Consider the following 26,558-nt stretch of genomic DNA (forward strand, 5'->3'; position numbering starts at 1 on the left):
CAAGGTAGGGTTTTTCCATGGCGCCGAGGCGCGGCGGCGATGGCGGCAATCCTGGTGGCGAGCTGCGCAAGCGCCTCAAGACGGACGGCTCGATCCTGCAGATCATCAAGGACTTCGCCGAGGCAACGGCGAGAGCCGGCATCCGAGGTGAGAAGCGCAGCTTGAGCGATCTAGCCCTGGAGGAATCGTGTAGGGAGGTGGCGGAGCTGGGCAGCGGCGAGGTGAAGGAGGAGATCGAGAAGCTCGTTCTGTCCGTGACCAAGTCGATCCTCCAAGGCCAGGGCCTGGCTTACACGGTCCCGTCGCGGACGAGCGCCAACCAGCTCTACGTCGAGGAGCTTGACAGGATCGTTCTCAAGGACAAGACCTCCATTCGCCCCTTCGCGAGCAGCTCCACCGTGAAGAAGACCGCCATCACCACCCGGATCCTGGAGCTCGTCCACCAGCTTTGCTCCAAGCAGATCCACGTTACCAAGCGCGATCTCTTCTACACGGACGTGAAGCTCTTCACCGAGCAGGCCCAGTCGGACACCGTCCTGGACGACGTCTCGTGCATGCTGGGCTGCACGAGAACCAGCCTCAACGTGGTAGCGTCGGAGAAAGGCGTGGTGGTGGGACGCCTGGTGTTCGTCGAGGACGGCGACCGGATCGACTGTACCAAGATGGGCGTCGGCGGCAAGGCCATCCCGCCCAACATCGACAAGATCCAGGACATGGAGAGCGACGCCCTCTTCATTCTCCTGGTGGAGAAGGACGCGGCCTTCATGCGCCTGGCCGAGGACCGCTTCTACAACCGGTTCCCGTGCGTGATCGTCACCGCGAAAGGCCAGCCGGACGTAGCGACTCGACTCTTTCTCCGCAAGATGAAGATGGAGCTGAGGCTTCCGGTGCTGGGCTTGGTGGACAGCGATCCTTACGGCCTCAAGATCTTGTCGGTCTACATGAGCGGCTCCAAGAACATGTCCTACGATAGCGCGAGCCTCACCACCCCGGATATCAAGTGGCTGGGAGTCCGGCCCTCGGACTTGGACAAGTACCGGATCCCGCAGCAGTGCCGGCTGCCCATGTCGGAACTGGATGTCAAGACTGGACGGGATTTGCTGGAGGAAGATTTCATCAAGAAGGATCCTCGGTGGTACCAGGAGCTGGAGCTTATGGTGAAGAACAAGGAGAAGGCCGAGATCCAGGCGCTGAGTAGCTTTGGCTTCCAGTATCTCTCGGAGGTTTATCTCCCCATGAAGCTCCAAGAGAGGGATTGGATTTGACAGTCCTAGAAAGAGCTAGCTAGCTAAGTTGTGAGTTTTCCGCGAAGAGCCCTAGGAGGGAAAGAATCATGGCGCGAGGGGATCGAGACGAGGAGGCGCAGGCGCAGGCGCAAATGAGCCCCGACGAGGTGAATGCTCTCGTGGCGGAGGTTGTACGGCATATGTTGTTTAGGAACTTCCAGCAGCCGGGAGTTCCTGTGAGGCGGGAGGAGCTTAACCAGATCGTCACCCGGAGCTACAAGCAGCAAAGGGGGCTTTCGGGTGTGGTGATCGACAGGGCGCGCAAGAAGATCGCGAGCGTGTTTGGGATGGAGATGCACGAGCTCCACAAGTTACCGCGGCAACACAGTGCCCGAGGTGGTGGCGCTGGTTCCCAAGGAGGTAATGCCGTGTGTAGTGTACCACTCGCGCACAACTTGGAGTGCCCTCTCTCTCTCTCTCTCTCTCTCTCTCTCTCTCTCTCTCTCTCTCTCCTTTTCCGCTTCCTCGATCATTCACTCTCACTCACACTATGGCACTTGCAGCGAGTAGCGAGCCGTCACGGGAGTATTTCGTCAAGAGCACCGTCCCCCTGGAGGCTCGCCGGGAGTTTGTGGACGCTCCAAGTGCGGTGGCGCTGCGGGGCCTGGCGCTGGCCATCGTCTCGATAATTCATCTCTCCCCCGGGAGGAGTTGCAAGCAAGGTGGGTTCTCTCCATTTCGCTTGCTACTCGAAAGAATCATGTTCTTTCTCTCGGCAGAGGACTTGTGGCTTCACCTGGGGAAGCTGGGAATCGAGGAGGACGACGAGAGGCACCCGGTGTTTGGGAGCATCAAGCACACCATGGAACTCCTCCAACGGCAGAGGTAAAGTGTGAGAGAGAGTTCTCAAACAAGTGTGTGATTCTTTCTCGGCTCCAGACACTTCCACAAGGAGAGGAGCGAAGATGGTTTCGTGTACACGCTGGCCGAAAGGTCCCTGGAAGCAAATGTTGCGAAGAAGATCAGCACCTGGATACCCAAGGTATGTTTTGTGCTCTGCTCATTCATACACACGACAGGCTTTGGCGAGCAGAATCTAACGAGCGCTGCTGGTCTTGCAGTTTATGGAATGGGACATGTTCGCCCACGATAGTGACAGTGACGATAGCGATGACACTGCTGCTGCTCCCGCTGATACTGCTGCTGCTGCTACTGCTACTGCTGCCGCTTCGCAAGGTGCTGCTGCTAATGGCGATGGCGATGGCGATGAGGGCGACGAGGAGGAGGAGGAGGAGCACGGCCATGGCGACGAGGAAAGGGAGAGCTTAGAGTCAGAGTAGTGGCAACGTAACCACGACTAACGCGAACGCAGCCAGATTCTATACTGCTGTCTGTCTGGCCAGCTAAACAGGAGAGCTCCGTCCGCATCATCCAAAAGTTTGAAGCAAGCATTTTGTTCTAGGCCTAGACACGCACAGAAACATGAATGATCAACTTGGTTACATTCTAACAAGCTTTGCTTTGCTTCGAGCTCTTCAAAGAGAGAATATATGTACGCCTAGACAAGACAAGAGGAAGAACGAAGAGCTTATTTTATCACGCACTTCGTACTACTTAGAAGGAGAAAACTGTGATCTCAACGTTTCCAAGCACAAAATCCTTGAAAGATTTACTTGTATCCCTTGCCAACCAGCTCAACGTCAAACAAGAGCACCGAGTTTGGAGGAATGACGCACGATTTACCTGCAAGACCTTGTAACTTAAGTCGCTATTCAACCTCATTGAGTTTGGAGAACTTCACCTCTACACCCAGCTCCTCTCTCGCCATAGCCAAGCTTGGGAGGAATTCTAAGCTTGCGCTTCCCTCCTGGGCTCACATAGACAAAGAGTTACTTATCAAACTGGTCGATCCATCCCGGGGACAAGATAAACACCTGTTAGCATCGGTGGCACATCACTTCCTCCCAAGATTCCCTCGTCCCATCCTCTGATCACCTACATGTCATGGCAAAACCCGTGAAGAAAAGACCAACCTCCGAGCGTATACGTACGTACCTGTCCTACACCCACGTTGAAGCTCAGTGGCTTTCCCCGCTTGTAGCTACTGTCAAATACGGTGCCATCTTCCAGCGTTCCAGTGTAGTGCACCTGTCTCAAGATAGATCTCTCAAGATTTCATACTAAAAGTTACTGGATGATCCCACCTTGATGAGAGCACCCTTGGCGATTGATTCGCCAGTCCCGACCATTGTGTCGCAGTACTCGAGCCCCGACGCGGATGTCGTGTACCCTTGTTGATCTTGAGCTGCAGCTGGTGTGGCGGTGGCGGTGGTAGCAGCCACCAACGCCAGCAATGGTACCACCACTCCTCTCCTGCTCAACTTTGCTGTGATCGTCGTCTTGCTCATGGCTCTTGGATTGTTCCTTGAGCTGCTGCTAGCATACGCGCTGCTGCTGAGACGACGAGGCAACCCAATTCTGATACCCACGAAGCTACTCGCCAAATGCACGGTAGCGGTGGTCGCCATTGCCTAGGGGATTCAAGCCCCTGTTTTTCTAGGTAGGGCGCGCGAAGATTTTTCTTTCGCTTTTGTGGCTATGGCGATACTTCAACCCAATCCAAGTCCGCTGCTGCAAATGCTTCGTCCTGCGCGGAGCAGCACCATCGCGGTGGGAAATGCGAATGCAAATCCACCAATGCAGCAGCATCAGCAGCAGCAGCAGCAGCACGAGACCATGAGATTAGTGATGGGGCGACGGGAGGCATCGATGGTGGCATTGACGTCGTTGCTATTGAGCGGCGGAGTGAGATTGGCGGCAGCGGCGGAGGAAGAGGCGCCGCTGCAACAATTGCAAGAGACACAACAAGTAGAAGAGCTGCAACCGCAACCGCAAGCGCAAGAATGCGAGTGGAAGGTGATGGAATCAGGGCTGAGTTTCTGCGACCTTGTCGTGGGCACAGGCACAGCACCAGTCAAAGGGAACGTAATTCGGGTGAGCGGAGCTTGCCTTTTAGCTTCGATTCAATCACAGCCATCGTGTTCTGTGCTCTTGTGCAGTTACACTACCAGGGGAGGAGAGAAGATGGGTTTGTTTTCGACAGCAGCTATAATCGGGGCGAGCCTTTCTCGTTTCAGCTCAACTCCGCGGGAGTGAGTTCTCGATTCAAGTTTCTATGCTAGATCAAATAGGATACATGGTTCTATACAGGTGATGAAGGGGATCTATGAAGCAATCTTGGGCTCTGGCGATGAATTCCCACCAATGCGGCCAGGTATATGTTAGCTTGTGTGATTGTGTGTTACACAGCATAAGCGCAGGAGGCAAGCGTAAAGTCCGTGTTCCACCGGAGCTTGGTTTTGGAAAGAACCCAGGAATGTGCCCCAGATTTTGGAGTGGTGAGTAACTATCGATAAACAATGGCTTTGCTTGATCAAAGTGGAATTTACAGGACCATGCACTGTACCAGCTAATTCTGTGCTCCTGTATGATTTAGAGTATTTGGGCTTGTGGAAATTTGAGGATGACACTCGCCCATTCCATTTGTTCACATAAAATTACATAGTTCTCACTGTGACATTATTTTAAGCATATTCTTATTAATCTATTATGATTTTCCCCTTAAATCATCAATAGTTTTCTCATTTATCTTAAATAATTTCAAAAAAGAACTATATTTATATTTGTTTTTTCACAAACATGGCAAATATTAGCCTTTTTAGAATGTTTAACTTTACCTTCACATATATTTTTTACAAAACGTGTTTATGGTATAAATTTAATAAGTTTATATATAAAGATTACCCAAAGGAGTTTACTCTAAATTTATCAATTAAAAAAAATTAATAACTTTCAAAAAGTTATTTACAAAATTTAATTTCTATCAGTTGTCTATTTATTTCTATATTTCAAAATGAATTTAGAACTTAAAGTTCATAATAAAGTTCTCTCACTCAAACTAAAATACTATATTTAATAAAGAAATTTAATTTTAGAATTATTTTAATATTACATATTTTTAATTTAGCTGTATTTATTTAAATATTTAAATTATAATTAAAAAATTTCTAATTGAAATATCTAAATTTATCTTCAATTTTTAATATATAAAATACACTCCAAAATTATTATATAGCCATAAAGATAGTTTTAACTTTCTTTGCAAACTATAATAATATTAAAAACATTATTGATAAAATCTACTAGTTATTAGAGCCAACTCTTAATTTAAAGTATTGGAATAAAAGCTTAAAATTATGAACTTATGTTATAATTACTACAAATGAAGCATATAAATAGAGTTCTAGATCTACAATTTTTTAATAGTCAATTAATTAATTAAGTATAGATAGCATATGATGGTTATTATCTCCATTAACTAAACATATTCAGTATTCAATAACTAATTACTAAATTAAATTAAATATCCATTGAATATTGTGGGAGTTGTGCTAGCATAATGAGATTATAGCTAAAACGTTTGTGATGTGATGCTTAAAGATTTTTATCTAAATTCTAAATATTACATTTTTTATTTAATTTCAATTGAATATCAATAACTGCACTCGTGGATTTAATGAAAAAATGTGATATCTTAAATAATACATATAATTCACAGTTATTATATAAAGATGGGATTTATGTGATTTTTATTTAATAATAAATTATACATAGTTTATGTTTTTATATTATTTGCTGTGCATTGCATACAGCAATGATAAGTTTATAATTATAAACACAAGATTAATATTATTGAATATCAACCATTAGATGGTAGAATAAACTAGAATATACCAGGAAGTGTTTAGCAAAGTTTATACATTATAAACATGTTTATAAATTATAAATACATGATTAATCTAAATGAATAACAATCATTAGATGGTAGAATATCCTATAATATCTAAGCACTATAGGTTTGCTTAAGGAAAAAAAAAATATAAAGGTACCATTAAAAGCAGCTTTTAAGTTTCTTAATAAATATGGTTTTTAGTTTGGTTAAGCAAATTTGTTGATAGTGGATATACCTAGAAAAGACTCGAATATTCTAGAATATTTTATCATCTAATGGTTATTATTTATTTAGATTAATCTTGTATTTATAATTTATAAGCATGCTTATAATTTATAAACTTTCTTAAACCCTTTCTAGTATATTCTTTTTTATTTTATCATCTAATGGAATAAGATTAATTTTGTGTTTATAAATTACAAACATGCTTATATTTATAAACTCTATTTGATCAATTTGATTAATAAGTAACAATATTAAGCAAACCAAGCGGTGCTACATGCAACTTGTAGCAATTTATTAAGTTTATTTGTTCTTTTAATATATTCACAGAGTAGAGCTTGAGCTCATTACAGATTGGCTTTGCATACAAGTAACATTTGGATTACGCTCTTTGTACAAAATCTAGTTGTTGAATTAAAACAGTGTTCTAACTTGTTACATCTTTTTCCAATTATACAACTTCACCTGCCCTAAGAGCTGATTGTTTTCTTGTGAGTAATACAAATCACCTTTACAAGCTACATTCTCCAGTTGAGTGTTCTACAAAACATCCAAGACAGAGCAATAGAGCTGTCTTGGGTTCAATTCCTTTTCAAACTAGTTCCCTTCTTTAGAGTTAGCTTATCAAACTTTGATACAGAAGAGCAAAAGTGAGGAGGGGAGGGTGGTGGGAGCGAGAAGACAAAAGGAAAAGCTTCCAAACTTTTTTGCAGTCTCATACTTCTTGTTGGGTACTGCAAGACTGCCAAAACAGAATATTGTAGTCCAACTTCACTCACTCACTCAACTCAAACACACCAAGCACCAAGTTCATCTCTTTGGAACTTTCATTGATTGAAACAGGGTTACATTTAAACATCAATTGGCTCAGTGACAGCTGGGTTCAAGAGTTCTTCCAAGATTTCTCTCATCATTCATTACCACACTTGACCATAGGTGGGGCAGTGAGTCACCAAGTCTGCTTCAATTGAATGCTTAGTCTCTATATTACCTGGGGCACTCTCCAATTGCAGGTGATACAATTGCAGATCACATAAAGGGACTCTATGCTGCCACTCCATTTCCACGCACCTGTTCCACTCCCAAATAACTCAATACTTGAAAAGATTCTAAGAATATCCCCTCTGGAACCTCCCAAAATATTTCAATACAGAATATTCTAGCTTTAAACACTCCACAAGTTTCACTCCTACAATTTCAACTTAAAATATCTTTTGATCCACATGTACAATTTCAATTTAAAATATCTTTTGATCCACATGTCCAATCTTCTTGATCTTGGCTTGTTGGAAAGCCCTCACTGAGCTCTTCACCTCTGAAATCCTCATTGCATGCGAGATAATTACCAAGAACTTCTCAGCTCTAAAACCACTTGAACTTCATCAACTTCAGCTGCATCTCCCCTCTAGGGCTCTACCACACTACTTCACTTCCTTTTGCACTTCTTCTAACTCACAAACCACACAAATCTTTGAAAAACAAGGGAAAAAAGCAAAGTGAGTCAAACTTCTTGATTAACAAATATAGATAGATACTCCCACTCCCAATTCCACCATAGCACCTCTATAGTTATAGCACCAAGCACAACTGTGTTACTTCTTTTCTTTGAGCTTTGAAATAAAGCTTTACTGGTTGAGAAGATGGTAGAGTCCAACCGAAGATTGCAGCAAAGCATGAAGAAGAGTTCACTGACATTCATCTATCATTTTCACATCTCTCAGCCTCTTTAAGTAAGCCACCCGATAATTCCACTGCCCTATCCTGCCGCAAGAAAGTTCATCTCGGGTCCCTCCTGATGGCTTGATCGTCGCTAGCACTTACGATCCAGGGATACTCCTGATTGCGTGAACAGGCACCTTCTCGTCTTGTAGTTCCAGACCTTGGACAAGATCAATTGAAACAAAGATCAAAGATCTTCAAGCTCGAAAGAGAGAGGCCGGCTTATACAATCAGTGCGGGGGTGCTGTATTACGTCAAAGAAAAGGCTTTGAGGACTTACGACTTTGCCACTTCAGAGGACACATCACTGATAAACATTCGAAGAGCGGGGCTGAATCAGAGAACATTGTCTTGCAATCCAGCGGAGAACGCCGTGCTTTTATGCTCGGACCGTCACAACGGTACGTACAAATCCCGAGAAGTAATGACACTACGGCCGAAGAAAGCCAGCGGGTCGTGGGGTGTTTCGTGCCCCGCAACCGCTTTGCTGTTCTGGACAAGGCGCACGGCTTGATTCTAGTCAAGAATCTGAAGAACGACGTCTCCAAGAGAGTCGAGGCTCCATCGGCGAAAGTTGACGCCATCTTCTATGCGGGGACGGGATCTTGGAGCCTTCGACAGTGCAATGCGCCTTCTACTCGGCAACTCGGGATCAAAAACTTCGCGCCGGTTTTTTGCGACCTCCAGAGCTCGCTCGGGGCCCTCAAGCAGATTGATCGGATGGTCTTTAGAATCGCCCTCGAGATCACGCGAGCATCTTGACGTATGCCCTCGAGAAAGGCTGGTCGGACTCGCCGCCGCCAAACGTCCGCAACGGTCCAGCGCTCATCTACAAGCTCAACACCGAAGGTACCGCTCCACACCGTCCCGGTGGACAGCCGCACAGAGGTGATCGGCAAGAGCAAGACCTGGCATCCCAAAACAGAAAGATGCAATCTAAAACATCATATGAAAGCGTAGCTGCTCGTGCCAGATGTGCCGCGAGAAGTCATGATCGAGGTCTTCACCCGCCAAACAAATATCACAAATATCCTTGAGACACTGTGAATAGAAGCGCCGTGATCGGGAGAATTTTATTCTTTCTTTGTGCTTTCACTCATATTTAATTTTAGCTATGGAATGATTGTTTCAAGAGATCATGAGAGAAATGGGCTTCTAAACGCCCAGAATCTGAAATGAAAAGCGATTCTTGAAACTCTGGTGCGCGAGTTGCTCCAATGCGCATTTCTTCGAAGTTTTCATGGGGAAAATAGCGATTCCATTCCTGCGATTATCAAGTAAAGAAGAGGAAGCTAGGAAGCTAAGAATTTACAAGCGAGAGCGATTATCAGTAGCCAAGAAGAGGAATCTCAAGTTCTATTCCAACATGAGGAAAGAATTCACAGGTAGAAGCGGTAGCGAAACCTCACATCAAGCTGCCTTGGCCGTTTTGGTTGGCTGCCTTGGCTCCTACTTCTGCTCGCCAACAGCAGCAGCCAGAAACAACGGTGGCAGGTAATACATTTTTTTCATCATCATACCTCTTGTTCTTGTGCTCCCAGCCAGACTGATTTTCTTTGAGGGATGATCTCATCTCTCCAATGAAAGCTACAAAATCTCTACCTCCACGTACCTTACGGACCTATACCTTACGGCCTTACGGACCATAAAATATTTTTTTCACGTGCGGCGGCGTTCTGCCATGTTCTTGGGTGATCACTCTTCGATCCAATCTTTGACAATGCAGCGAATGGAGGGAGCTCGAAAGGCGCTACAGGTAGTCTCTAGTGGTGCGATGGGACGCCCAAGGGCATGGAATTCGGCCAGCCAGATAGGGGGAGAAAAGCTAAAGGAAACCAGCGCACTGAGAAAGCAAAACTTGGGATAAAAAGAAAGCAGCGACAGCACTGAGAAAGCAAAACCAGGGAGAGAAGAGAGGCGCTGGGGCTGGGGCTTTTAGATGACGAATATGGTATATTCGGAGTGGAAACTACCATGGCTCCAGCGTGTGGCCCGCTATATTCTTCTAGTCTTGTGTGAGCTGGGAGACAACGAGAATTGGAGTGTGCTGCGTCACAAGGAAAGAATAAATCCGGGCCGGCATTATAGCGAATGAGTTTTGAATTTGATCGTTCCGAGCAGCTCAGATGTAAGAATATTTTCAAAGAAATGGCAATCGCTACCGCCAGGATCTCGTCTCTTCCACTGCTGACTCAGAGAGGATTTGGCAGATGATCTCTTGGAGAACTGCGATCAGTGAGTGTCCCGGAGACTAAACTTGCCCAGAGCGGGAATCTGGACCGATGCCTCCGAAGATGCCCGCGGCATTGTATTTTAAAAATTGATAATGCAAATGTATGAAACGCGTCAATATAAGAAGATTTTTCTGGAAGAATTCCAAAGAAAGATAGACACTCGTGAAACACGGTGGCTTCTGCATATGCCCATTCGCGCTATCTTGTTTGAATCTTTGATGGTAGAATCCACGAACTTTGGGAATGGTGCACAATCCTCCCCCGCTTAATGACCAGCACACAAGCCAGGATGCATCAGCATAAGTCACAAACGCTGCAAATCTGCCCGGCCACCTCCGGCACGAACCGGACAGCGCAGCAGGGGCACGACACCGCCCGCGTAGATGGGCGTTGCTCCCCACACCACAAACGGGTTCCTCTCCGTCGTAGTTGTTCCTCTCGCACGCCTGGAGGACCTGCTTCGAATTGGCGATGCCGGTGTGGTTTCGATTCGTGTCTCGCAATCGCCTCGCCAGCTGCGTCGCTGTGAATTGGAGTGTGCTGCGTGTCAGGAGCAAAATGAAGTTGTAAATATTCCAAGGGACCTTCAAACAGACGGCTCAGATGTTCCTTATAGATCCTATCTTTTAGAATTCCACTGTGTCTTTGGCATTAGGTGCAGCTGTGAGTATGTTCAAAGATCCTGTTCAAGATTGATTTTATTCTGTTTGTCAGGTGGGCTAGATGAGCACACAAAGCGCTATGGCACTCTTTCTTGTGGAGCATGCACAGGGTAACGGACACACAAATTTTCGGACAGTTAATTGCGACGAATCTCTCTACAACAGTCTCATCATGTTCCTTGGCAAGGTCCATTCGAGGTCAACGATGTTTTTGCCATTGTGAACGCAGTCCCCGCGATAGCTCTCATGTCTTACGGATTCTCATACAAAGGACTCCTTCCTGGCCTGTGCTTTGGAGCAGTAAGTAATGGAAGCATTTCTTGTAGCTTTGAAAATATTGCATGTCACGTCAGTGCCTGGGCATCACCATCTTCGGGATGGCCTACATGTCTGTTCACGACGGCCTGGTGCACCAGCGGTTTTCAGTTGGCCGATGTGCCATATTTTCAGAAGGTAGCTGCTGCTCACCAGGTTTGTCCATAAATCATTCAGCTCTACATTCACCATCAAACCTGGCGTTCCGTACGGTTTGTTCCTGGGCTGAAGGTGAGCGAGAGACTGGAAACCAAACTTTTGACGGATTCATTGCCCTGATAGCAGCCGGAAGCGGTTGGTGGAGAATTGGAGCTGGAGAAGCTGGTGTCAAGTCGCCTCACCAAAAGATTATTTTTATTATTACTTTATAGAAAAAGCCGCAAATCGGACATAGAAAACGTGCGTTTTTTTAAAAACTGGCGGGTGGCCGCATATGAAAAAGACTCTGTCCTAGCAAGGTTTGTACGCAGCTCGGACTAAACCACGGACTTCGTACCCCAGTAGGAGGAAGGAAGAGCAGTGTCCCACGCCCCGCGCACATCCATCTCGGGTCGGTCCCTTGTTTGTGAGGAGGCTTTCTGAAACGTATCGCTGCAAGGCGGTTGCTTGCAACTTGAATGAAAAGTGTAGCTGCGGCTTGAAGGGGGACAAGAAGGAGCAGATGTTTGCCAGTACCACGACTTCGCATCGGCTTGTTCGAAGAGTGGCAACAACCAGTACTGGGCCGAATGTGAAGAGCAGGAAGCCGCTATGCGGGAAGAAGAGCGAGAAGATGATTGCCAGTACCACGGCTCCGCCCCCGCTTGTCCGAAGTGTGAAGAATGTAACAACGACAAGTACCGGACCGGGATTCAAAGTCAATGCATTGGGCTTGCTCCTGGGGACGTGTTTGCTCTTGCACCCAGCAAACCATGCTGGAGCTCTGGACATCGAGACTGCTCAAAAAACATGGAAATGTCTTCTGGGTGGATGCAGGTGCTGTTGTGCTCCCCGGGTTTCATTGTTTATTTTGAATCCACCTGATCTCATAGTTGTGCATGTTCTTCAGCTCCGAGCTGGTTCGATGCGTGGGAGATCCTTCATGCGCTGCCAATTTAGTTTGTCTGGAAACTTGCAGCCCAGGAGACTTGAATTGCCAAGTATTATTTGATTTTATACGATCAAGTTGCTCACTCTGTTTCTGTTCTCTCGTTTTGTATCGGAACATAGGTCAGATGCAGAGACATTTTCCAGAACAAGGTCGTAGAGGAATTCAACACATGCCTCCTGAGCAAAAAAAAGTGCATCCCTCAAAGTGCCAACAACGGCTCCTACCCGGTACCTCCAGACTGCGGTTTGGTGGAAAAGTTCAACACCCAAGACTTCACAGGCACATGGTATATTACCAGCGGTCTTAACCCCCTTTTCGATCTCTACGATTGCCAAGTCCATGAGTTCTCGGCCGGTCCCCACAAGCTCACCGGAAAACTGACGTGGAGGGTGACCACCCCCGACGGCGGCTTCATCACACGCCACGCGATACAAAATTTCGTGCAGAAGAATCCCAAACGCCCGGGTGTGCTCTCCAATCATGACAACGAGTACCTCAATTACAAAGACGATTGGTGAGTGTTTCGCAAGCTTCCAAAGCTTCTGTGTACGTAGGTCCGGTGCGTGATGCCAGCATAGCTGCGAATCCTAAATGAGCAATTGACGCATTGATTGGTGGCTCTTGCGCAGGTTCATCGTCTCCGCCCGGCTCAACAAGCAACCGGATGACTACGTGTTCGTGTACTACAATGGGTCCAACGATGCATGGGACGGCTATGGTGGGGCTGTCGTCTACACACGGAGTTCAAGCCTCCCCAAGTCCAATTTCCCAGAGCTGCGGCTTGCTGCTGCTAAAGTCGGCTTGGATTTTGACAACTTCAAGATGACTGACAACAGTTGCGGTCCACAGCCATCTTTGTTTGCTAGAGTCCACAAGAGATTGTTTGAAGGAGAGAGAGCTCTTGCTACAAACCGTAATAGTCCTAGCTATGTATGAACTTGCTACGTTAGATCAGACATAAGCTCTAGGGAGAATTTTCTTGGAACTGAAAAAAGAAAGCAAATTTATAACATATCTCTCTACTTTAGCAAGAACTTCTACAATCAACCGCATGGAGACTTTTGATAAGACTTGTGTGCGAACCGGATAATGAGACCATCTTTCTATGTTTACTAAAGTATATTTTGCCACCATTGTCTACTATAGGAATCAAATCTCACATTTCTACTCATACTATTTGAACCCAAGAGCCATATATATAAATCAGTAACTCATCCTAGATTAGTTTAAGGTTGGACTATATTAATTTCTAAAGAAGTTGTTCAATTATTTTCTATTGTCTTTATTTATAGTTTTTCATCATCTTCCCTTCTCTTTCTAATATTATATAGAGAATAATTTTGGCATTGAATTAAATATCATAACCAAAATATTATAATATAATGGATTTAAATATTTATAAATAATTGATATTTGGCATATATAAATATATATTTAATATATACTTATTCTTGTATTAGCTTTGTACTGGCCATAATTCACAAAAATGGAGAGTGTTGCATTGAAGAATGTTTAGAGTTATTATAAGCAAACTTAGCAGAAGGAAGAAAATTAACCTAATCATCCTGTTGGTGAGAAATAAAATATTAAAAATACTACTCAAGAGTTTAAATAGGTATCAATTTGAGGATGATAAGAAGTTAACAATTCTTTTTGATATAAAGGAAGGAAAAAAACTAATGTTAAATGGTGGAAAATAATTAAGGACCACAATCAATGATAATATCACATAAAGATGAAAGATCTCCTTTTAGATAAGTTTAATTGACTACTCTCCATAAATTATCTTCTGATAGGGCAAGAAATGTGCTATTTTGAAAAATCAATTGATTGCAATATTCAAAAACAATGTTCAAATCTTAAGAGGTGGAAGATTGGTCAGGAAATTAATAAAAATATTTCTAAAGCTCTGGAGTAAGAAGAATTTTGAAGAAGACTAGATAGAGTATGTCAAGGCATTTTGGTTCATTAATACATATTGTAAGTATAGATAAAATTTTCAATATACTTTTGCATATGAAACACTAACAACAGTGTCTTGGTTATGAGCAAAAGATTGGTATGTCAACAAAATTTGATGGCATGTAATTTAAGTTCTATGGCTTCCTTAATCAAGTTAGACTTTCGAATGCTATATAACTTGATTGATATTTCATTCTAAATTCTTATATGGAATTGATTGGACTATTTTTTTTATTGGGATGCTATAAGTAATAAAAATTTTCATTCTAATTTAGTCACTTAACCATGCCTTATACCACTTAGAAGAGTTTCACTCACAACTTCTATATATCTTCATTCTAATTTAGGGCATTTGTTAGCCCCCAGAGGTGATATCAAAATCACACCAACTTTATATTTGATCCAAGTGTTTTATATGTCCAATTCTACTTTAGACACCTAAAGGTACTATTGAAGTACTAGTTATTATCTCTATTGGCATTGGATGCAAAAGCTTGAGTGAAGGGCTTTTTATGGTTTTAGCAAATAAGACTTTGTTGTAGTGCATGTGGTTTTCACCCTATGGTGATTTACCATATGATAACCATGAAGTGGAACCTAAACCTTTTATATACCATATGTCATGTGCCATGTTGTCACAAATGTAATTACAGGTAATGAAAGTTACTTGTCAGCTAGTATTTTCATATATTCTTTCCTTATTGCCACAATGGTAGGAGATCGGTATTGCTAGACTTGTTACCAGTTCCCACTTGAGTTAATTGAGAAATTGGTTAATGGCCATGCACTTAAATTGGATAAACATAAAGTAAGAGCCCTATATGTTTCTTGTTGAGCATATTCGACCTAGTTTGAGAAACTCTTGTCATTGGCTTGCACTGGCAAGTATCAAGAAGCCCCGCAATATTGAGTTTAGTTCATCAATATTCGTTAAATGATAGTTTACCGTGTCTGTCAAACACCCTCTCTATCATGCCCTTTATGTTAATCTCATTTCAGTCTTAAATGATATTTATGGAAAGTGTTTAGATTTGTTTATTTGGCATATCTACAGAATGTAAAGATTGTCTTGAACATAATGGTGTTCGTCCCGTGTTCCAATTCACAATCTAAGGACATTCCATATTTAGTAAGTTTCAAGCTTGTCCCAGAGATTAACTTCTAATACTAAGGGAGGCTTGGGGTGAAAGCCCAAAGCATGTGTTCCTCAAGTGGGAGGGGGGGGATATGGGGGGTTCCAAATGTATAGTAGGGATAGTGGGTAGGTCAGGTATGGCTGACCAACCTAAGGCATAATCTAACTCTTGCTTACGTGCCTGTTCTTGTTTTGCATCCGGCTTGGATCTAAGCCTAAGTTCCATACCATGTTAGTTGGTGGAGTACCCATATCCCTGTGTTAGGCCACCGGTATACTGAAATAGTGCCAAGTGCCAAACTTCGTTTGGCTCCGTTTTGCATGCTGGTCCTGGCATTGGGATGCTAGATATTCTAGGACTGTTCCAAATCGCTCTATGCTTCTATCCCTTCACTCCTTGGGCTATACGCTCAAGAGTCACTCCGTGCTTTGGTTCTTTCGCTTCTTGGCTTTAGGCTTAGGAGTTTGGCTCTGTTCCTTCATTTAGTGGTCCAAGGCCTTGAAATTTGGGTTCTGCACCACTATCATTTGGACACATGGCATATGGCATGTGGCATGTAACACGTGGCACATGGAGGGTTTAGGTTCTATTTTGTGGTTATCTTATGGTAAATCACTATAGGATAAGGGGTAATGTGAGACACAAAATCCCTAGGCCTGAAAGTGGAGCCGAAAGGGTACCACGTGGTAGTGGCTGAAGTGAAAGCCAAACGAGCATAACACGTTTGGACTAAAAGCTCCGACTTGAGAGGTCGAGAGTGGGAGTGGAACTCACAACGAAGTGCTCGAGGAACAAGCACAAAGCAAACAATAAGTGAGTCTCTAGAAAAGGGACCCGAGATGGAGTCTGAGATGGACCCGAGTGTAAGCCACAAATTTTTCCTTTCCAATTTGCCAGCTTACCCTGTCTACCCGTCCAACACTGCCTTGGCTTTTGCTAAGTTCCCTCGCCAAGGTTCCCGCCTATAGTACCAGCTCCTACTTGGTCCTACTTGGTTTCAACTACTCACTGCACGAGCAATAGAGTGTTAGCCATCCATCCACGGATTCCCAATTCTCTCTCAATCCCCCTCCTCAGGTTAGACTGGACTTAAGGTTCGGCTACACTCCCCGCAGGCACAAGCAGCCAAGCACACTAAGCCTCCAGGTTCCTAACACCCCTTGGTACCACAAGACTTGATCATGGGACCCTCTAAATCCCAAGTCTTGGGGTGCAACACTTGCTTCTGGACGCCGGGGCAAAACACTGTGGCCTAACGGCCTGGTATGGGTACCTCTACGCCCCCCACTTCCATCCCGAAGGAAGGCCCAAGCCCCTAGGAAGGGCGAGGACCAATGAGCTGCATGGTACTCAAGTGGGGCACCACTCCACATGAGCCGGGAGCATCGCAGTCGGTTTCCCTTTCGGGAGTGGGAGCTGCTCTTGAGCACTTCCTGGACTTCCTGGGTGGCCCCTCCGGCACCACCCAAGTCTATGCTCACTCCCACCCAAGGCCTCTCAGTCCCAGTCTCAACCTCAAGTCAGTTTGAAAGCACCATTGCAGAGTTCCTTCAAGATTGGTTCCTGGACCTCACTATCCCTACTATATTTTGGGAACCCCCGGAAGCCCCTTCCCCCCCCCCCCCCCCCCCCGCGGGAGACACACGCTTTGGGCTTTCACCCCTTGACCCGTATTAGTACTCGGACTCGATCTCGGACCCGACTTCGGACCCGGTCTTGGACTCGATCTCGGACTCGATCTCAGACCCGATCTCGGACTCGACTTCGGACTCGACCTCGGACTTGGTCTCGGACCCAATTTGGATCTCGGACTTTGTCTCAAACTCGGTCTTGAACTCGGTCTCGAACTCGGTCTCCGATTCGGCCTCGAACTTGATCCCGGACTCTATCTCGAACTCGGTCTTAGAGTCGGTCTTGGACTCAATCTTCGACACGGTCCCATCCGATAAACTCTTTGTCATTTTGGTCATGCTTTCGGGGATCTTTTAGCCTACGACACCTTGGCGAGTTGGTTCCTTATAACTCCACCACCCATAGAAGAAGTTCGATGCCCACATCGAATGTCTCTTTTTTATCCTACGACTTGTTGACCATGTCTCCGGGGGCATCCCCCCACTTAGCGGTGTGCCTAAGTTAGCCTCCCTGGCCAAGAGCCCATGACAACGGAGTATAGGTGTCCCTATACTCCTCACCTCACCTCGCCCTAGTATGGGGTTGGGACTTGAACCTAGCCTTGTTTTACTAGGGGGTTGGGACTCAAACCCAACCTCTATAGAATATGTCTACGGATTCGACATCCCCGCGGGGAGTCGGGCGTAGTTCCCTACGCTTGGTCGACCTAGCTAACCCATGCTAATTAGCTTACCTTTGGCGCGCCTTCGGGTCCCAATATATGCCATTGCTCAACTTCACAAATTGATACTTTAATTGAACTTTGTATAAGTACATAGAGTTTTGCCTTGCAGAAATTCCTCTACTAGACCTCGCGCATTCGCTAGGTTCTCCTCTGGTTCCCATGTTGCTTCGCAGTGTGGAAATCCTTTCCACTTCACATGAAACTCTCTCACGTCGTGTCCTTGTCACTTGCTCTTGCACGCATTGAGGATAGCCTCGACTTCGTATTCCTCTTCCCCTTGGATAACCTCAGGTAAAGGTCTTACTTGGTCCTTGCGAAGCAGATCCTCAAAATATGGTTTGAGTAAGTTCACATGGAACACGGGGTGCATCTTCCCCATCTCTCGAGGAAGTCGAAGATGGTAAGCCACTTTACCGATTCAAGCCTCAATCTCATAAGGCCCCGCAAACTTGTTTAAACAACTCAAGATCAATTCGTTTATAGGAATATATGCATTTTTACCTTTGGGTCAACTTCTGGCTGATCCCACTTGGTAGCCTGAGGTTCTTGGTGTTCAGCCACACCTTCTCCCCAGTTTGGAACTCTACATCCCGACGCTTCTGGTTCGCATACTTGGTTTGCCTTTGTTGAGCCCGTTCCAAGGAATCCCTCACTAGATTCCAAATGTTGAGTCTTTCTGCCGTGAATGCCTCCACTGTGGGTAACTCTCCATGATACTCGGCTACGCCGGGTTCCACAGGACCTTCAATAGCTTGCCCATTGATGACTTCCCATGGACTCACCCCGATACTCGAATGTGGTGAGTTGTTATAACACATTTCCGCAAGTCCCAGATGACTTACCCAATCAGTCTGGTCTCCCGAGACATAGCATCGCAAATAATCCTCCAGCTGCCTATTCACCCTTTCCGTTTGTGAAGAAGTGTTAGTGCCATCCAACTTGACTTAATACCCATTACTTGTCTGTGGGTGATAGGCTGTGCTGAATTTCAACTTGGTGCGATACTGTTCCAGGAGTGTTCTCCAGAACCTACTAGTGAAGATCTTATCTCGATCTGAGATAATCTCTTTTGGCCTTCCCCGCACTCAAACCACTTGTTCGAAAAACAGCTTCGTCACACCTTCTGCATCCACTTCCGTTGTGGTGGGTATGAAATGTGCCATCTTCGAAAATTGATCCACCACCACGAATATCGCATCGAACCCCCCGCTTGGAGGGAGTCCCATGATGAAGTCCATCGTAAGACATTTCTATGGATGATCTGGAATTGGGATGCTTTGTAACAAGCCCCCACTAGCCTTAGTCACGGCTTTGACCTGCTGACATGTTGGACATGTCTTTACATAGTTTTGGACGTCTTTAGCCATATCTGGCCAGTGGTACTTCCTCTTGAGTAAGCCCATTATCTTGGGCACTCCGCCGTGTCCCGCAAGAGGTCCATCATGACACTCTTATAAGGCTACCTTCCTTAGTTCCCCTTCTGGAACATACACCCTCGTTTGCTTGTAATATATGAGTCCGTTGCGTTCCGCATAGCTTGTTTTCTCTTTTGTTGGCAGCTCACCTCTCTGGTGAGCTTCCCGTGCCTCTAGATTCCTCAGCAACACTTCTTGTGCTAGACCATCGTTCTCGTATGCGGTCTGCACATCATCCCAAAAGGTTGCTGTCACGCTGGATATCGCCAACTTCAAGCTCGCTTTTCAACTTAGCGCATCTGCCACGATGTTGCTCTTCCCAAGCTTGTACAGAATCTCGCAATCAAACTCGGCCAAAGCATTGGCCCACCGACCTTGTTTTCCCCTCAGGTCAGGCTGTGACAAGAAGTGTTTTGTTGCCATATTGTCCGTGTAAACCTTGAAGTGTCTCCCAAGGTAGTGTCGCCACTCCTTGAGCGCCTTGACCACCGCAAACAGTTCCTTCTCATGGGCAGGCCACTTCCGTTGAGCCTTGTCCAACTTCTTCGAGAAGAACACTATTGGATGGTTGTCTTGCTTCAAAACTGCGCCCAACGCAAAGTCTGAAGCATCCGTTTCTACCTCAAAGTCCTTACCAAAGTCTGGTAGCGCCAACACGGGAGCCTTCCTCAACTTCCCCTTGAGGTGGACGAATGCCGCCTTGCATTCTGCTGTCCATACCATCTTCCCTTTTCCCGTTTGGTCTGTTAAGGGCAGGGCTACTCTTGAATAGTGTCTGATAAACTTTTGATAGTAGTTGCATAGCCCCAAGAATGCCCTTAACTCGTGTACATTCGATGGTCGCTCCCAATCCTGGATCGCTTGGACCTTCTCAGGGTCCACCTTGAGCTCGTCCTTGCCCACCACATGCCCGAGAAACTTTACCTCTTGCTGAGCAAAGTCACATTTGCTTTCTTTAGCATACAGCTGGTGTTCGCTTAGTTTCTCAAACACCTTCGTCAAGTGTTTAGCATGCTCCTCTAGCGTTTCGCTATAGATTAGGATGTCGTCAATATAGACGACCACAAAGTGATCCAGATAGGGTACAAAGATATGGTTTACATCAACGCCGAAAACGTTGCCGGCGCATTGCATAGCCCGAAGGGCATCACCAGAAACTCGAAGCTCCCATACCTTGTTCGACAGGTTGTCTTCTCGACATCTTCCTCTGCTACCCTGATCTGGTAGTATCCTGACCTTAGGTCAATCCTTGAGAAGTATTTTGCCTTTTTCAACCTATCGAACAGGTCCTCAATCCTTGGCAAAGGGTACTTGTTCTTCTTTGTATATTTGTTGAGCAAGTTTATGCACATGCGCATAGATCCATCTTTCTTTTTCACAAATAGCACTGGCGCCCCATACGGCAATTTGCTCAACCTAACATACCCTTTGTCCACCAACTCCTCTAGTTGGCGCTTGAGCTCCGCGAGTTCTTTTTTGTTCAAACGATAGGGAGGGCGAACCACCGCTTTAGCACCCTCAACCTTATGTTCTATCGGTCGTGCGGGGGGCAACCCCGCCAGTAGCTCCTCCGGCATGGTATCCTGGAATTGGTCCAACACCTGCTGGATCACTAAAGGTACTTCTTCCGTTCCTGTCTTTTTGTCACTCCTCACCGAGAGTAACCACAAAAATGCAGCCTTGGTCCCTTTAGTGAGTTGTCCCCTCATGTACACCAGGTTTAGGCAGGAATCTTTGGCCTTGCATTGCCCTACCTTTAGATCCTGGGCCTCCACCTTGGATCTTCTTCCTTGGGCATTCGCTAGTACCATAAGGTTTCTACCTTGTCCCCTCAAGGTTACCACGAACCGATTGAACCAATCCATCCCAAAGATAATGTTAAATCCCGCCATGTCCAACACGGTGAAATCCATGTCTACTTTCCAAGTCTCTACTTCGACTCTCGCTTGTCGAAGTACCTCATCAGTGCTTTGGCTACCTTGAACAAACTCTATAGTCCTTGGTTCGCCTAGCTACTGCACCATTAGTCCGGCTTGCCGGACTATGTCTGCAGCCACAAAATTATCCGAAGCACCCATGTCAATAAGGATCTTAACAAAGCTACCCCCAAGCTTCCCTCGGAGGGTTAGTAGATGTCGCGAACGACTCTCTACCAAAGTTGCTTGTGTAATGAGTAACTTTGAGCTAGGGACTGGATCACATATTTCAGTTTGGACTTCACCTGACTTAATGGCCATATTGGCTTTGGCCTTCTTCGGGTAGGGACATTCCCTCGAAAAGTGTCCCGCTTCACCGCAGTTGTAACATATGTTATTTCCCACGCTGCTAAATGAGTTGACCTTCTTATCCGTGGGTTTATCTCTTTTTGCTTGACTCCCCCACGTACTCGCTCGCTGGCCCCCGGATTTGCCCTTGCGAAACCCCGAGGACTCATTCTTAAAGAAACTCTTCTTGAATTTCCCTTTGCTATACATTCCCCTTAGTTTGTCCCCTTTGCTAAATGTGGACCCCGACCCCGTCGCGTTCCCCTTTCGCAGGTTATCGTTGAAATGCACCTTGATGGCTGCATCCAACGCTTCCTTGTAGTTGGTCGGGTTCCAGCACATCACCTGACCGCGAGCCTAAGTTTGCAAACCTGATATGAAGGCATGGAATGCATCCATATCCCCCACGTCCGTGACAAGTATCCTCTTTGCTATAAAACCATTCACATACTCCTGAATGGTTCCGGTCTACTTCAGCCTACTCAACTCGTCTCTTAGATGCAGAGTAGCATTCGGAGGAACGTAGGTTGCGCGGATCCTCGCCTTCATCATGTCCCAAGTGGCCACCGGTCCTTCGTTGGCCTCCGTCGTTCTCCACCAAGACTTGGCATTATCTGCTAAGTATGGTTTTGCACATAGGACTTTCTTCGAGCTCGGTAATCGCAACGCTCGGAAGTAGTCCTCCATATCGTAAAACCAATCCTCCATCATCTTACAGTCATTCACTCCCTTGAAGACAGATGGGGGCTTTGGTTTATACTTGGGAACTGCCTGAGGGATTGATTCCACTTCGGTCTGTTCGACCTTGTTTGGTTCTGGCTTAGTCCCTCCCGAAGGGTCCGCACCTTCTGCGCTGCCAGCATCCGCAGTCTTTCGCTTTTTCTTCCGCTTCTCATCACGCTTTAACTTGCGTACGAGAGTCTCTAGCAGGGCATTGGTCTGTGCGAACTGTCCTTCTAGAATGTCCAATCGAGCCTTGAATGACCGAACCTCGCCACCGGACTCCTGTTTAGAAGTTTCCTCACTGGAGTCCTCTTCATGCAAGGATTCCTCATCCATAGCCTCTCGTTTGACCAGAGGCTCCAACTCTGGAGGAGGTTCTGTCTCCGCCTTGGTTCACTTCTGCCCTGCCTTTGCCATCTCCCAGAAATCCGCCTCTATCCTTCACTAAAACTGAGGAAAAGGCTCCGATACCAAATTGTAAGCCACAAATTTTTCCTTTCCAATTTGCCAGCTTACCTCGTCTACCCGTCCAACACTGCCTTGGCTTTTGCTAAGTTCCCTCGCCAAGGTTCCCGCCTATGGTACCAGCTCCTACTTGGTCTTACTTGGTTTCAACTACTCACTGCACGAGAAATAGAGTGTTAGCCATCCATCCACGGATTCCCAATTCTCTCCCAATCCCCTTCCCCGGGTTAGACTGGACTTAAGGTTCGGCTAAACTCCCTGCAGGCACAAGCAACCAAGCACACTAAGCCTCCAGGTTCCTAACACCCCTTAGTACCACAAGACTTGATCATGGGACCCTCTAAATCCCAAGTCTTGGGTGCAACACTTGCTTCTGGACGCCGGGGCAAAACACTGTGGCCTAACGGCCCGGTATGGGTACCTCTACCCCCCCACTTCCATCCCGAAGGAAGGCCCAAGCCCCTAGGAAGGGTGAGAACCAATGAGCTGCATGGTACTCAAGTGGGGCACCACTCCACATGAGCCGAGAGCACTACAGTCAGTTTCCCTTTCGGGAGTGGAAGCTGCTCTTGAGCACTTCCTTGGGTGGCCCCTCCGGCACCACCCAAGTCCATGCTCACTCCCACCCAAGGCCTTTCGGCCCCAGTCTCAACCTCAAGTCAGTTTGAAAGCACCATTGAAGAGTTCCTTCAAAACTGGTTCCTGGACCTCATTATCCCTACTATACTTTTGGAACCCTCTGCAGCCCCCCCCCCCAGGAGACGCACGCTTTGGGCTTTCACCCCTTGACCCGTATTAGTACTCGGACTCGGTCTCGGACTCGATCTCGGACCCGACTTCGGACTCGGTCTCGGACTCGATCTCGGACCCGATCTCGAACTCGACTTCGGACTCGACCTCGAACTCGGTCTCGGACCTGATTTGGATCTCGGACTCTGTCTCAAACTCGGTCTTCGATTCGGCCTCGGACTCGATCCCGGACTCGATCCCGGACTCTATCTCAAACTCGGTCTCAGAGTCGGTCTTGGACTCGATCTTCGACTCGGTCCCATCCGATGAACTGTTTGTCATTTTGGTCATGCTTTCGGGGATCCTTTAGCCTACAACACCTTGGCGAGTTGGTTCCTTACACCGAGATGGAGTCCGAGATGGATTCTGAGATGGAGTCCGAGATGGAGTCCGAGATGGAGTCGAGATGGAGTCTAAGATGGACCCAAGATGGAGTTCGAGATGGATCCGAGATGGAGTCCGAGATGGAACCGAGATTGAGACCGAGACCAAGACCGAGTCCGAAACTAGGACTAAGATCGAGTCTGAGTTCGAGTTTGAGTTTGAGTTTGAGTCCGAATACTAATACAGACTATTGGGTGAAAGCCTAAAGTGATCATCCCCCAGGGAGGGGGGGGGGGGGGGGGGGCTACGGGGGATTCCAAAAGTATAGTAGGGAGAGTGTGGGTGTTGGAGCCTAGTGGAGCCAGTTTGGCCAAGAACGGTCAGTTTGGCCCAAGAAGGCTGTACCCAGGTGTTGGGTGATGAGCTGACCACTGGGAAGTCCAAGACTAGAGTGAATACGGACCGACAAGCAGGGTAGCTTTGTGAAGTGTTCAAGAGCCGGCTCTAGTTCCCCTAGGAGATCAAATGGTCGATGCTCCCAGTCCAAGTGTGGGTGGCACTACTTACTTGGATACCTAGTGTAGCTCAATGGAACCTCGCTCTAAGCCCATGGCTAGAGCACCCAAAGGTGGAAGGTGGGGAGAGTACCCATGAGGCTCGCATAGGGCCACGGTGTTTCGAAATGTTGTCCCAAAGGCCTAGATTGTGGAAAGAAAGAGGAGTAGTCCTCTTGTGTAGTGACCAAGGATACAGCTGTGTGGTGAGGAAGTCCCAGAGTACCGTGGGACTTAGTGGTCGGGCCTGTGGGCCTCGATCTAGTGGCAGTGTTGGCGAATACGGCCATGGGCAGAAAGGGACTTGGTGGGGACCGGAAAAGGGATATTGGGAAAGGCTATTCCTCATGTCTGCAGGCATCCTAAGGATGCTAAGGAGTGGATTTGGGATGTTCACTCATGGACAAATGGCCCATGTGACCAAGGTGAATGGGCAAGGCCTTAGCGTAACGGGCTAATATGTTGGTGGTACCTTGGGGTGTCGGTCATGGGATTGGACATGTGGAGCACTTAGACCAAGTGTAATGGTTGAGTGGCATGGATGCCATTCTTGGGGCTAGCAAGTCCCTAAGTCCAAAATAGGACTTACGGAGGTTGTGAGTGAGACTCCTCCAAGTGGTTGGAGGTGTGGTTAAGTGACTAAAGTAGAATGGAAAATTTAATCGCTTACAATTTGGTATCAGAGTTGTTCCTTAGTCTGACTTTTATTGGTGCTTAAGTATATCACCACTGGTGTTGGTATCAGAAGGTTCTATGAGTGGGCCTATCCTTGAGGAGTAGCAGGTCGGGAAGACATGGCTTTCCATTACAGTTCATGTGTGAATTTGTAAGCAAGGTGGTGGATAGAAAAGGGCCAATAATGGAACGACTTTGGGATCTTGGGAACAGTATAAGGGTTTCCTTAGAGAGTTGAGGATGTGACCTAGATGAGTGTTTGACTTAGCAAACTGGCTAATGTAGTTGTGATAAACAACTATAATTGGGATCACGGGAAAGATAGAGACTCCAAAGCAATAAAGGAGTCACAAGATTATCCTCATATAGTTGAGGTTAGTGCTCATAAATGTGAGACCAAAAGTAATGACCGCGGGAGGTCAAATACAGAAGAGGATACGAGTCCTTGAAATGGTAGTCGGGTGTGAGACACAAAATCCCTAGGCCCCAAAGTGGAGCCAGAGGGGCGCCACGTGGTAGTGGCCGAAGCGAAAGCCAAACGAGCGTAACACATTTGGACTAAAAGCTCCACCTTGAAAGGTCGAGAGCGGGAGTGGAACTCCCAACAAAGTGCTCGAGGAACAAGCATAAAGAGAGCAATAAGCGAGGCTCCAAAAAGGGACCCAAAAGGACCAACACATGACACGTGGAAGTGTCCAAGATGGACCTGAGTTGGAGTCCGAGAAGGACCTGAGTTGGAGTCCGAGAAGGACCCCGAGATGGAGTCCGAGGTGGAGTTCGAGGTGGACCCGAGATGGACCCGAGATGGAGTCCGAGCTGGAGTCCGAGATGGACCCGAGATGGAGTCTGAGATGGAGTCCGAGATGGACCCGAGATGGACCCGAGATGGGACCCAAGATGGACGCGAGATGGAATCCAAGATGGAGTCCGAGAAGGACTCGAGATGGAGTCCGAGGTGGAGTCCGAGATGGAGTCCGAGATGGACTCGAGATGGACCCGAGATGGAGTCCGAGATGGAGTCTGAGATGGACCCGAGATGGAGTCCAAAGTTGAGACCGGGACCAAGACCGAGATCGGGACCGAGACCGAGACCGAGATTGGGACTGAGACCGAGAACGAGGCCGAGTCCGAGTCCGAATCCGAATCCGAGTCCGAGTCCAAGTCCGAGTCCAAGTCCGAGGCCGAGTTCAAGTTCGAGTCTGAGAGGGTGAAAGCCCGAAGCGTTCGTCTCCCAGACCCTGGGGGGTTTGGTGAGCTCCAAAAGTATAGTAGGGGGAGGACTGCAGTGGAGCTAGTTTGGCCAGGAAAGGCCAGTTTGGCCCAGGAAGGCCGGACCCAGTGTTGGGTGATGAGCTGCCCACTGGGAAGTCCAAGACTAGAGTGAACACGGACCGACAAGCGGGGTAGCTTGGTGAAGTGTTCAAGAGCCGACTCTAGTTCCCCGGGGAGATCGACTGGCCGATGCTCCCAGTCCAAGTGTGGGTGGCACTACCTACTTGGATACCTAGTGTGGCTCAACGGAACCTCGCTCTAAGCCCATGGCTAGAGCACCAAAAGGCGAGAGGTGGGGAGAGTACTTATGAGGCTTGCGTAAGGCTACGGTGTTCCGCCAAGTACCTTCCTATCCATGGCCGT

The 26,558-nt window shown here is 46.9% G+C and overlaps 4 protein-coding genes, 1 long non-coding RNA gene and 1 pseudogene across 5 annotated transcripts; 4 read left to right on the plus strand and 2 right to left on the minus strand.

Moving 5' to 3' along the window:
- Window positions 1–14: 14 nt before the first annotated feature.
- Window positions 15–1,270, plus strand: LOC9662731 (DNA topoisomerase 6 subunit A). Its single transcript, XM_002986984.2, has one exon. It carries the CDS (start codon window positions 18–20, stop codon window positions 1,263–1,265), a length of 1,248 nt encoding a protein of 415 aa, XP_002987030.1. The 5' UTR covers window positions 15–17; the 3' UTR covers window positions 1,266–1,270.
- LOC112341185 lies at window positions 1,245–2,739 on the plus strand. Its single transcript, XM_024660905.1, has 5 exons — window positions 1,245–1,646; window positions 1,790–1,948; window positions 2,006–2,111; window positions 2,166–2,268; window positions 2,348–2,739. The coding sequence occupies exons 1-5, from the start codon at window positions 1,334–1,336 to the stop codon at window positions 2,564–2,566; spliced, it is 900 nt and encodes a 299-aa protein (XP_024516673.1). The 5' UTR covers window positions 1,245–1,333; the 3' UTR covers window positions 2,567–2,739.
- Window positions 2,726–3,768, minus strand: LOC9662732 (peptidyl-prolyl cis-trans isomerase FKBP13, chloroplastic). The gene is made up of 5 exons (XM_002987041.2): window positions 3,431–3,768; window positions 3,282–3,374; window positions 3,161–3,221; window positions 3,028–3,093; window positions 2,726–2,969 (listed from the first exon to the last, which is right to left on the minus strand). Exons 1-5 carry the CDS (start codon window positions 3,752–3,754, stop codon window positions 2,896–2,898), a joined length of 618 nt encoding a protein of 205 aa, XP_002987087.2. The 5' UTR covers window positions 3,755–3,768; the 3' UTR covers window positions 2,726–2,895.
- A 28-nt stretch (window positions 3,769–3,796) lies between these two features.
- LOC9662817 (peptidyl-prolyl cis-trans isomerase FKBP13, chloroplastic) lies at window positions 3,797–4,852 on the plus strand. Its single transcript, XM_024660906.1, has 5 exons — window positions 3,797–4,220; window positions 4,286–4,378; window positions 4,437–4,500; window positions 4,547–4,624; window positions 4,678–4,852. The coding sequence occupies exons 1-5, from the start codon at window positions 3,825–3,827 to the stop codon at window positions 4,779–4,781; spliced, it is 735 nt and encodes a 244-aa protein (XP_024516674.1). The 5' UTR covers window positions 3,797–3,824; the 3' UTR covers window positions 4,782–4,852.
- A 4,445-nt stretch (window positions 4,853–9,297) lies between these two features.
- Window positions 9,298–10,129, minus strand: LOC112341177. Its single transcript, XR_002990449.1, has 2 exons — window positions 9,480–10,129; window positions 9,298–9,414 (listed from the first exon to the last, which is right to left on the minus strand). It is a non-coding gene; the product is annotated as an uncharacterized LOC112341177 (long non-coding RNA).
- Window positions 10,130–10,576: 447 nt separating this feature from the next.
- On the plus strand, window positions 10,577–13,226 carry LOC9662733 (annotated as a pseudogene).
- The last annotated feature ends 13,332 nt before the right edge of the window (window positions 13,227–26,558 follow it).

Source organism: Selaginella moellendorffii, unplaced genomic scaffold (genome assembly GCF_000143415.4).
Source record: "Selaginella moellendorffii unplaced genomic scaffold, v1.0 SELMOscaffold_78, whole genome shotgun sequence".
NCBI classification, from domain to species: domain Eukaryota; kingdom Viridiplantae; phylum Streptophyta; class Lycopodiopsida; order Selaginellales; family Selaginellaceae; genus Selaginella; species Selaginella moellendorffii.